The following is a 13,451-nucleotide window of genomic DNA, read 5'->3' as shown; positions in this document are numbered from 1 at the left end:
CCTGCCCTAGATCATTATTGTTTAAGTGGTTGGAAACAAATAAAGGGAAAAGAAATGTGTTACGTTAAATAGAAAACCAATAGCTGTTAAGACTGTATCTAAACATAGAATATGTTTTTGAAAAATTAAAAAATGAATTAAAAAGATTAGATATTATTTTAGTACCAAACCACACAAGAACCATAGCAAAATTGATTGACAGTAAACACGAAAATAATGAACATAATGATTTAGAAAAAGATAATGTAGTTTATTCATTAGATTGCAGTTGTTCACATAAAAAAAGATACATAGGGAAAACTGGAAGAAAATTAAAGAACATATCAAATTATTTTTAATGGCATATATATCATTATCAGTGGCACAACATTGCAACACTGAAGGTTGTGAAATTTTAAAAGATAGCATCAAGTGTATTATGACAGAAAACAATCAACTAAAAAGAAGACTACAGGAACACCTAGAAATTCTGAAAATACAGGAAGACATCAGAATTAATAACAATGTGGGACTGAAGCTACATGAGGGGTGGATTGACATCATTTTCACTTAACCTTGAAACAGATGCTGAACAGATGTGGGGAGTATAGTCACATCACTTTGTAAAAATGCATTGTGACAGAGCAGTTGACTTCACAAAGTCTTATAGATCAGATGTATTTTGTTTGTGTTAAAATCTGGAGACCAATTGGTTTTAATAAGATGTAACCATCTACCAGAATTTGGAAAATGTAGGAGAAACTAAGACATTTACTGGTCCCAGATAATATATTATACCACATTGTCATTGTATTCTAATTTATACTTGATATTTTAGTTTTTAGTGTATGGGTTACATTGAGAAATTGTAAATGCAGTGCACTGCATATGTTGGTTATCCCGTTGTATTGGCTGGTTATTGGTGTTGTATTTGTTACATTGTTACCACGTGTTTGTAAACTAATGAGGAGTCCTTGTGTGGGGCCGAGGGGGGGAGAAATAAAAAGTCTTTCGACGAACGATAATAGTTGATACGTATCGTCATCGTCTCCCTTGCCGTTTGGATTGCCGAGCGGTAACAATCAACGCCATGTGGAAGCAGTTGAGTCAGAGATAGATGCCTCGTTTACAAACAACACAACCGTTTATTAAACACGAAAGAAGCTTACAAGATTCCCGCGATCTTGGAAGTTCTGCGGCGGCTGCAGCCTCTGGGTCTTCCTCTCCTTTCCAAGATAGTCCCATTTTGAAGTAGTGTCCCTTGTTCGCGTATGAACCATTCCATCACGTCTCGATGACTCCGGGACGATGCGGTCGACTTCCGTTGATGGAAAGTTTTCGATCCGTGGTCGGGAGATGGAGACGAAGATGGGTGCGACACACACACACACAACAACAGGTCGGTCACTTGGAACTTTCGGGAGAAGAAGCCGTCGCGTCCTCGAATTTCCGGGGTTTTATCNTTTTGATATCGTTAATCTTACTATTTATACGAATGTGAGAGTGGATAAATCTAAATAAGAAATTTTATTTAGGCACTTATTAATATTAATATATACTGTACTATGAATTAAATTTATTTTATTGTTATAACTAATCGCCAAGGATAAAATAAAAAGTTTTAAATATCAACTTTTTTTTACTTGGTTGTTGCACGAGGCCCCGGGCGATTGCCCTGCTCGCCACCCCCTAAGGCCGCCACTGAAGAAAGATAAAATTTTTTACAAATATGGTTAAATTATAATATTGTGATGAACAAAAAATAGATTTTTACATTTAAAATGTTTTATATTTTAGGTATTTACATAAATCTTATAAAAAAATCAAAGCTTTGTATATACATATTTAAAAGAAACATTATCAACAGTTTTTCAAAAGTTAGAAAATAACTGTTCAGTTTAGATATTATTATAATGTTTTCAATTATTTATGATATGCATATTTACATTGATAAGTGAGTAATTTCAATTGGAATATTTTATATATATTACAGTTTATATCTTCAATGTCAAAACTATTCTCATTCTGACATAGTCATTGCATTTGAAGCAGCATTATCATCATTTCATTCATCCAACATTTTAAAGATTATTTGGTGGCAGTAAGTATTTATTTTTATAAAATATTGATGATTGTATAATTTCTGTAATACTGAAATAAAAGAAGTTACTACTGTAGCTACTAATTTTTAAATCATGAGAGAATTTTTAAGTTAATTGCAAAATATATATTTAATTTTAAATGGGAAATTAACTTGTGTTTATAATTCAAAGAACAACAAAAGTTTTTATTAATAAAAGTATTGTATGTGCATAATAATTAATTAAATTCATTATTTGTAGTGTTGATATTTATATTTTTGTTAAGATTTTGTAATTTTTATTACCTATTGTAAACTTATGAATTTTTAATTTTAGCGAATATTATGAGTATAATAGTAATTTATTATAATGAATGCTATTATATTCATTAAAAAGTTAGTTTATAAAATACTGTGAAATGTTTTTACATATGTTAACTCATTTTTTAGAAACATCAAACTAATGTTTCATTATTAAAACAATATAAACTAAAAATATTAAATAATAATAATAATTAGTATAATTATTATTATTTAATATTTATTAGCATAAAGGGTGGGTACTTTGTTACTCCAGGGCTAAGAAATTACAAATATTAAAATATACAAAAATAATTTTTATTTTTGTCTACATAGTTTTAGTTTCTAATTGGTTATTTGTCAAAATTCAATTTTTGGATTATCTTATTTTTGATATTTTGTTAATTTTTGAATGGTTTATTCTTTAAATTTTTTAAAGTTTATTTATTTATTTACACTGTAAATAAATGACAAACCTATAAAAGTTGCTTCTGAAACAACAAATTCAAATGCAAGATAAAATGTGTGTATATGTATACATAAATAAATACATATATGTAAATTATATACATACATACATAAATTTGCTACATTTATTTTTTGGAAAATGCCTGAGATTAACAAAATTAATATTTATTAAACAATTTAGAATATTCTGGAAGAAAATTGTTAATTTATTTTTTTTTTAATATATTAAATAAATATGAAATATTTTTATATATACATATGTACATACAATTTTTCATAAAAAAATAGTATTTTACATATTAAATAATTATATATAAAATTTGTTTTTTTAATTTTATTATTATTATGAAATGTGATTAATTTTGCTGTTTTCTAGATATATTCATTATTCATTCTTCTATGTGTCATCAAAAGGAACAAGCATCAAAAGTTTAATAACTTTAATATCAGAATGTGTTATAAGTATGCCAATGAATGTTTCTCTTCCACATATTCCTGGAAAGTTCAGAACTGATTATAGCTTCCACACTGCCTTGACAGATTTATTTCTTACTTTTTCACAATATTGCTTTGATAAAGCAACCATGGCTGAAAGGTTTCTTCAAATGATGCCAAATAATACAGCAACTATTGAAAGGTTTTATCATTTGTTATTTGTTTTATACATATTTATTTATTTAATTTTTATTATTCTGAAAATTAGCATTCTCCTTTAATAAAATTTAAAAAAAACAGTAAATATTTACAAATTTTGAAAAACTTAAAAAAAGATCCTTGTTAAAAAAGGAAAATAAAAAGAAACATTTCAAAGAATGATAGTGTTCACTTTATGACAAATACACATTTCTTAACAAACCTTTCCTTATAGGTTACTCTTGGAGCCAGAGTTTTATCCTCCCTGTAGTCAACTCCTGTTGGAACTGCCCACAATTAATTTGCATAATAGTAAACATTTATATTTATTTATGTATACCTAAGTTACACAGTTTAAATGTAGAATAATAAATAAACAAAAACTATCATTATTAACTAAGATTGATGCAAAGTATTTTTAAGATCCAATAATATAGCACACAATTTTTTAAAATCTATGAATTTAAAGTTTAAAGCAAAATTTGACATTAATAATTAAAATATATTAGCTTTTAAGCACTAAATTAGTTTCTCTGACTGATATACTGCTAAAACCATAAAATAATAAATAATAAACTGATATACTGTAAAATCAATAAGATGAACCAATGACCTGCAGAACATTCTCATGAGAATGTATTGCATGTCATTGGTTTAGCAGTGTATCAGTTTATCATTCTATTTTACTGTTTTAACAGTAAAATAGAATTAACATTATTATGTATATTTTTTGTCTTATTGCTTGTTTGATTTTAATGTTCTATGCATCAAATCGGCACGTTAAATCACAAACAAAAAGTCTGATCTGTAACAAATATTTTATCAATGTCATTTTACCAATTGTCACTGTATTTTTTGTAAATGTGCTAACATCAAACTCAAAATTATTTATTGTACAACATGCTGAAGAGGGACTTAAGGTCCAAAATGCATTCAATTTTGAAATAATAAAGTGATTTTCTAAGGCTAATCTGATGTCCTGTGGCAGTGTAGCAAGTCTAGCAACAGAGAAAGGCTAATTTAGTGCTTACAAGCTAATATATTTTAATTATTAATGTCAAATTTTGCTTTAAACTTTAAATTCATAGATTTTAAAAAATTGTGTGCTATATTATTGGATCTTAAAAATACTTTGCATCAATCTCAGTTAGTAATGATAGTTTTTGTTTATTTATTATTCTACATTTAAACTATGTAACTTAGGTATACATAAATATTAATTATGAAAAAGTTATATTAGTTAGAACTTAGACAGAATTAGATAGCCTAATAAATAGGGTATAACAATTTGCAGGGCTTATCACACCAAGGCCAACAGAAAGAAGGACCAGAACTTTTATAAAAAAAAAGGTTTGGTCTTTAATAATCACATTTCAAATTTAGGTAAGTATGCATTTCAGGTACGAGGACCCCTCATCAGCTTACAAACACATGGTAACAACTTAACAAATACAACACAATAACCAGCCAATACAACAGGATAACCAACATTGCACTGCATTTACAATTTCTCAATGTAACTCATACACTAAAAACTAAAATATCAAGTATAAATTTGAATACAATGACAATGTGATGTAACATATTATCTGGGACCAGTAAATGTCTTAGTCTCTCCTACATTTTCCAAATTCTGGTAGACAGTTACACTATTAATGATAAATATTGTTAAGTATATTAAAACATACAAAAAAAAGGGAGGAAGCTAACAATGAACTTACTCTTATTACAACCAATTGGCCTCCAGATTTTAACACAAACAAAATACACCTGATCTATAAGACTTTGTGAAGTTAACTGCTCTGTCACAATGCATTTTTACAAATTACTTAAAAAACATGAAAGCTATTGTTAGGAAGGAAAACTATAGAATGACATCACTAGATATTAACAGTATGTATTCCTCAATAACCTTAGAATTAATTTTAAATTCACTGTCCTATGTGAAGAGCCCAGATTGGGTTAACCAATTAGTTAAATTAGTGTTAAATAATAACTTTTTTGAATTTCAAGGTAAATATTACTGCCAATCAGAAGGTATTCCAATGGGATCCTGCATAGGTCCTAGATTGGCAGAGTTGTGTATGATCACAATTGATAAAGAAATCAACAAAACCCGAGGCATAATAAGTTATCAAAGATATGTAGATAACTGTTTCATCATCTATGATAAAAGCTTACTAGATATATTGACTCTTTCGTTTGTGAAATTAATTTAATAAATAAAAATGTTCAATTCCAATGTGAAAAAGAAGTAGATAATAGACTGAATTACTTAGAACTTACTATTGTTAGNATATTGACTCTTTCGTTTGTGAAATTAATTTAATAAATAAAAATGTTCAATTCCAATGTGAAAAAGAAGTAGATAATAGACTGAATTACTTAGAACTTACTATTGTTAGATTAAATGGTAAATTATTATTTAAAAAGTATGTTAAAGACTGTGCTACCGGTAAAGTTATAGACTTCAAATCTAATAAACCGTTATATATGAAAAAGAATACTTTTCAGATGTATATCAACAAAATTAAAGAAAGAATGACCTTGCAAACCGATCAGAAATGGAAATACAAAATATAATAAGAATGTTTAGCCTAAATAATTACCCTAGAACATTATTGTTTAAGTGGTTGGAAACAAGTAAAGGGAAAAGAAAAAATGTTCCATTAAATAGACAACCAATAGCTGTTAAGACTGTGTATCTAAAAATCGAATATGTTTTTGGTATTTTTGAAAAATTAAAACAAATTAAAAAGATTAGATATTATTTTAGTACCAAACCACACAAGAACCATAGCAAAATTGATTAACAGTAAACATGAAAATAATGAACATAATGATTTAGAAAAAGATAATGTAGTTTATTCATTAGATTGCAGTTGTTCACATAAAAAAAAGATACATAGGGGAAACTGGAAGAAAATTAAAGACAAGGATTAAAGAACATATATATGCCATTAAAAATAATTTGATGTCATCATCAGTGGCACAACATTGCAACACTGAAGGTTGTGAAATTTTAAAAGATAGTATCAAGTGTATTATGACAAAACAATCAACTAAAAAGAAGACTACAGGAACACTTAGAAATTCTGAAAATACAGGAAGACATCAGAATTAATAACAATGTGGGACTGAAGCTACATGAGGGATGGATTGACATCCTTTTCACCTAAACCTTGAAACAGATGCTGAACAGATGTGGGAGTATAGTCACATTGCTTTGTAAAAATGCATTGTGACAGAGCAGTTGACTTCACAAAGTCTTATAGATCAGGTGTATTTTGTTTGTGTTAAAATCTGGAGACCAATTGGTTGTAATAAGAGTAAGTTCATTGTTAGCTTCCTCCCCTTTTTTTTGTGTGTTTTAATATACTTAACAATATTTATCATTAATAGTGTAACCGTCTACCAGAATTTGGAAAATGTAGGAGAGACTAAGATATTTACTGGTCCCAGATAATTTATACTACATTGTCATTGTATTCAAATTTATACTTGATATTTTAGTTTTTAGTGTATGGGTTACATTGAGAAATTGTAAATGCAATGCACTGCATATGTTGGTTATCCTGGGCCGTAACGCAGAACACCTAGGTTAGAATTCTGAGTAGCTTAATGGGCGGAGCTAAGAATACATAAAAGAAGCTAGTGGTGGGAGAAGTCAAGCAGTAGTTAGAAACAAGTTCAACAGTGCAGCATAACTAGATTTAGCAAGAATTCTGCGTTACTGAACACGGCCCTGTTGTATTGGCTGGTTATTGGTGTTGTATTTGTTAAGTTGTTACCATGTGTTTGTAAGCTGATGAGGGGTCCTTGTACCTGAAATGCATACTTACCTAAATTTGAATTGTGATTATCAAAGACCAACCCTTTTTTTTTATAAAAGTTCTGGTCCTTCTTTCTGTCAGCTTCGGTGAGATAAGCCCTGCAAATTGTTATACCCGATTTATTAGGTTATCTAATTCTGTCTAATTTATAGTTGAGGGCAAAAAAGCATTGCTTATTATTATTAGTTAGAACTTATTATACTGTTCCCAAAATCTATATCTTGCTAATAAAACTCAAAATGTTTAAAATATGCAGTGATATTTTAATGAATTTATTCTTTTTATATAATTAAATTAAATTAAATTAATTAATTGAAACATTTTTAAAATATATATTAAAAATCAAATGTATAATTAATGTATATTATTTGTTAATTATTTATTATAATAATTTATTTTTAAAGGGCAATGTATTTTTATATGACTTCTGGAAAGGATGAAGATGCTTTGTCATTGATTAAAAAGAAACTTAATAATAAAGTATATAATTTGAATTTATGGAGAATGTAAGTTTATATATTATTTTCATTATTTTAAATTACTAATTATATTTGAAAATTGATATGAATATTGTGTGTGATGTGAGTTATATTGGAGATGTTGGTATGCATACAATGCTCTGTTTCAGTGTACTGCACAATGTATTTTAATTGTCATTGTACAATTATTTATAGAGGAGAAGGTAGTATTATGGAACCCCAATTACATTTTAGTGAATTGTAAACAAGTATCATAACTACACCCACATTTTTTGTGTGAAAAGTACTGGTAACTATTAAACTAAATGTTCCAAATTGGATTTTTTGCTAGTATAACTATAAGTATGGTTTTTGAAGGCTTTTGTACAAAAAGTCAGAAAGTAGGCTTAGAGAAAATCGGGTGGTAATATGGAACTTTACTGTATGTTTTCAAAAAATGCTTTAATGTAGCCAAAAACAAATAGGAAAGTACAAAAAATATTAAATAATTACCAAATTATTTACTCCAATGTATTTTATCGCAAAAATGCTTTTATAATAGAAAAATATGACCTTCATCAACAATATATATTCCAGCAGCTCTTTTTCGATATTATCAGGAAGAATTGACTTTCTACTTAGTGTCTTTTTTGCAAATTGCTCCTGATGAATGTCTGCTTGCAAAGAGAGCGTTCGGAGGAGTTGAGTTCCATATTACTGTAAAAGCACCAATGGGGTCCTTATTTTACGCATTACCATCTTGAATTAACTTATTTATGTCAAGACCAAAATTTAAAAAACATGAACATCACATAGATTAATATGTACCCCTAAGTCTCTGGAACAGAATACATGCACCAGTGAACCTACAATTACACGATTTATATTTTAAAAATAATTAAATTCACTTGGCATTCAAAACTTGAGAAGCTTCTTGATAAGCTTAAGAGTTCAGCATTAACACGATTTTCTTATATCACAAGTACTTTCGACGAGTATTATATTGTCGAAAGTACTTGAGATATAAAAAAATCAGTGCTTGTTATCAAGAAGCTATACAATTTTGGTGTGAGTTTTATTTATTTGACTTCTAAAACTTGAGAATTTTGAAAAAAACAAATTTGCTGATTAAATACGGACAACCGTTTAACTGAAGTAAAATGGGTTTTCCCCTTGCTATGGATGTCTGCCTAGTTCAGTTCAGTCACAATCCACTACAGTTCGCTTTTATTATCAGTTCGAAATGGGGTGGTTCCATAATACCATCTTTTCCTCTACTGTTTTAGTAGTACTATTTTACTTATGAAAAAACTTCATTTTATACACTTTACAAGTTGTTGTATTAAAAGAATATGTTCGATTTTTTTTTATTATTCATTCTATTATTCACAGATGTAAATAGGGTTAAAACTCATGCTTGCAGAATACAACTAATACTACATTTATACTAAACTAAATGAGAAAAGTTTACATTATACAACAAAAAATTTGCTAACATTATATGTGCCTTTCTGGAATGCAACCTTTGAATAAATTAATTAAGAATCCTCTGCATATACAATACAGTTTTGAAGATAAAAACTATATTGATTTAGTGTTAACCCTGACTGGGTTGACTTTTATCCTAATTTTCAACCCAGTCAAATAAGTCAAATTCAGAAATATTTTGCTTTTCAAATTTATTATACAAAATATTGCATTATTCAAAATTATTTGCATTTGAAATTCGTTATTGATGACTCAGTTTTGTATGTTTTACTTGATATTTTTTAAAATTGTATATCTGTGTGTGTATATAAAATTGTTTTTGTAGATCTATAAAGTGATTGTCACTCAAATTTATTGAATACAATAAAATAACAAATTAATTGATTTGGGAATTTTTTATTCTTACTGATAGATGATCAAAAAAAAGTTATCAGTTAAATAATATTTTTTGAAATAAAATTAAATTCTTTTGTAAACAGTTTTGTTTTAAAAAACCATTAAAAAACCATTTACGGGTTTTTTAACAACGTAAGTTGGGTATACCCCAACTTACGTTGTTTCGAGTTACGTTGTTCCCGATTATACGTCGTTTGTCAAAAAAATTATATGGAAAAATAAAAATTAAGTTTTAAGTCATTTTATTCGACGTCTGTTTGCCACAAATATTGAAGTCGTAATATCACTAGAAAAACGTTTAAAGCACATAAAATCATATTAAAATATATACATTTACAAGTATATACTGTATTTACAGTACCTGCATTCATAAATTAAGATTACTTTTTTCTGTACTATATTAAAAACTAAAATCTGTTTGTAAGCTTAAAATAGATCCTTATTAACCATATATTATTAAAAATGCATTAATAAATAAAATACAGAACAGGGAATGGTAATTTATGGTTTAGCCTAGTGACAAGTAGATGCAGAAACAAGTAAATTCGACTTACGTCACCTCTCCTGGAACTAATTGCCGACGTAAGGCGAGGTATACCTGTAGTCATAAAATAGATGATACTTTTAATTACATCAATAGAACAAAAACAGAATGAAGGTCAATAAAAAGTTTGTAGCTAATTTTAATGATCTTAATGTACTATATGCTGAGACATAATTGTATTAATTGAACTTTATTTTAAAAATTGAAAAATAAATAATTTTAAGCTGAAAATTAGGATAAAAGTCAACCCAGTCAGTTTTCTGAAGCAATTCTTTTTTGAAGGCTATCTAAATATGTTTTAAAACTGATTCATTTATAGTATGTTTTTAGTGCAATATTAAAATTTTATGAATATAAGCTAAGTATATTTAAATATATAGATATGCATTTTATATTGTGTAAAATATTAAATTAATAAATATTGTCTATTAATGTAAAATTTTATTAATGCAGGGCAATTTATTTGCTGTTAAAGGAAAATGATCAGCAAGAAGTAAGTTATATTAACAGTTTCAAAATTTTATGTTCTTGTTACTTATCTTCTAAAAAATTGTATTCATGACATTATTTGACAAGTTAATTTCTAGAAAAAATGTTTAACTTAATTTTTATTCAAATATATACAAAGTATGTATTTAAACTTTTCTGAAAAATACAATTAATTGCTTAAGATATAACATTCAAATAAATAAATAAATAACATATTTGAAGTTACAGTGGTACCTCAGGTTACAAACGCCCCAGCATACAAAATTTTCAGGATATGACATGAAATTCGAACATATTTTTGCTCCACAATACGAACAAAAACTCACCATACGACGTTACATTAGTTCACATTTTTCATTTGTTTTTCTTACTACAGTTATTTTTTTTTAAATGTATTACTTGGCTTTAATTTGAGTGTGTTTTTCGCGTTGGAACGAATTATTTGGTTTTACATGTAATCGTATGGGAAAAGATGATCCACCTTACGACATTTTCATGATACGATCTCAGTTTCGGAATGGATTAATTTTGTATCCTGAGGTACCACTGTATAATTTTTTAATAATAGTATTATTTTTTGTGATTATATCACACCTACATAATTATATATTTAATTTGTTTTTAGTTTTTCTAATTTATTTTCATTGCTATTGTATTTGTTATATTTGGAGGAAATAATTTCTTGTCTCTATGGCATTACTTAATATAATTTAATATAAATAATTGTACTCTAATAGTATAAATGCTTAATTTAAAGTTGTTTTGGATAATACCACTTTCTATAAATATTATAATATTAGATAAAAATATATTAAAAAATGAGTACAAGTTATTTAAATTGTACTATTTTTATTATTTGTCATGACATTATCATTTGTTAATTTTAATTCAGAAATCTTAATAACTTAATAAAGCGTTACTTATTACAAAAGTATCATGTGGGAATATTTTAATAATATAAATAATTTTACAATATTGAGATATATATAAAATATTATAAATGTAGTTCAAAATGTTACAGGTACATAAAACATATAATGAAGCCATCCAAACATTGCCAAATAGTGCTGTTTTATGGAGAGAGGTAAGAGACTTCATTTAAAATCTAAATACAAGGTCTGTTCAAAAAGAATCGGACTTTTATTTTTTCCGTGTAAACCATTGATGCGCGGGAGGCCTCTTTCGGTGGAGTTGTGGAGGGGACAGTCATGCACAGCCCTGAATTTTTTCCCGCCTGCAGGAAGCGTCAGTCGTTGGCAATCGGCCTATGAGTGACTCCTTTGGTGGAGTTGTGGAGGGGACAGTCATGCACAGCCCTGAATTTTTTCCCGCCTGCAGGAAGCGTCAGTCGTTGGCAGTCGGCCTATGAGTGAGGTCATGTAGCAAGCTCTCGTCGGATTCCACTAAGTTGGAAAATGACTAAACAATGTGAGCAGCGATATTACATCAAATTTTGCCAAAAACCTTGGTGATACCCGAGTGTAAACCATTCGCAAGATTCAGCAGGCTTTTGGGGACGATCCTCGAGGCCAAAAAAAGCCCAGCAGGCCCGCAGCAATATCAAGGTCATGTTGACAGTTTTTTTGACTCTCGTGGGGTGGTGTATCGTGAGTACGCACCACAAGGCCAAACCATCGCAAAGGAGTACTACCAGGAGGTCCTTTGTCTTTCCGATGCTGTGTGACGCAAACGACCGGATCTGTGGTCGATCAAAACTTGGCAGCTCCATCGTGATAACACATCCGCCCATTCTGCACATCTGATTCGGGCTTTCGTCACCAAACACGACACTCCTGTGGTTTGTCACGCTTCGTACTCTCCCCACATGGCTCTGTGTGACTTTTGTTGGCTATTTCCCAAGCTGAAAATGCCGCTAAAAGGAACCTGATTTTAGTCGAGAGAAGACATCACGCGGAATGCGACGGACCGGCTGATGGCCATTCCAAAAGATGCGTTCCAGCAGTGTTTCCAGCAATGGCAGGAATGCTGGGAGAAGTGTATACATTACCAAGGAGACTACTTTGAAGGGGATTAGGCTTTTTGTACCTCAAAATCAATAAATGTATTTTTGCCGACCAAAGGTCCGATACTTTTTGAACAGACCTTGTATAATCCCAAATAGTTAAAATTTTTATCAAAATTGCTATTTTAATTTTCTCATAATAAATTTCAATATCATTAATTTTTATTCCGTTTACATTTAAGTAAACTATTAGAAGTAATGATGTATTTTTTGTTTTTGTCATTTCAAAAATGAATTTCTAGTACCTAAAATATGAAATATCAGAAAATCACAAAGAACATATAGAAATGATTATGGAAAAATGTAAACAACTTCAAATTAATATTGTAGATGATAGGAGATGATATTTTCAAAATATAAGGTATTGTAATAATTTATTTTTATTTTATATATTTAAATACATATTTTTACAGTTAATATAAAGTGTAATAAATGTTTATTTTTAATCAATTATTTCTATATCTATATTATCTATATCTAAAAATGATGATTATTATGATATCAGTTATAGAAATGAATGTTGGAAAATTAGTTTTGAATTGTTTAAAAAATTTTTCTTATGTATCTATTAGTTAATTCATAAATTACTTAAATAATCTTTTTAACTTATCTGAAATCTAGTTAAATTTGATAAGCAAACAAATATTTAAAGAATTAAAATATTTATTGTTCTATGTATTATTTAATATATAGAACAATAAACAATTAAATATATATTTAATATATTATTTAGATTCTTTTTATGTAAAAAGATGTTTAA

General features: G+C 28.2%; 1 protein-coding gene across 1 annotated transcript; it reads left to right on the top strand.

Annotated features, from left to right (window-relative positions):
- The first annotated feature begins 1,968 nt into the window (after positions 1–1,968).
- LOC111639671 (zinc finger C3H1 domain-containing protein-like) lies at positions 1,969–13,052 on the top strand. Its single transcript, XM_023385585.1, has 6 exons — positions 1,969–2,080; positions 3,204–3,464; positions 7,698–7,799; positions 10,633–10,672; positions 11,690–11,752; positions 12,934–13,052. The coding sequence occupies exons 2-6, from the start codon at positions 3,292–3,294 to the stop codon at positions 13,033–13,035; spliced, it is 480 nt and encodes a 159-aa protein (XP_023241353.1). The 5' UTR covers positions 1,969–2,080; positions 3,204–3,291; the 3' UTR covers positions 13,036–13,052.
- Positions 13,053–13,451: the final 399 nt, after the last annotated feature.

Source organism: Centruroides sculpturatus, unplaced genomic scaffold (genome assembly GCF_000671375.1).
Source record: "Centruroides sculpturatus isolate CEXI.00-Female unplaced genomic scaffold, Cexi_2.0 scaffold1134, whole genome shotgun sequence".
In the NCBI taxonomy this organism is placed as follows: domain Eukaryota; kingdom Metazoa; phylum Arthropoda; class Arachnida; order Scorpiones; family Buthidae; genus Centruroides; species Centruroides sculpturatus.
This window is presented reverse-complemented; position numbering and strand designations above follow the sequence as displayed.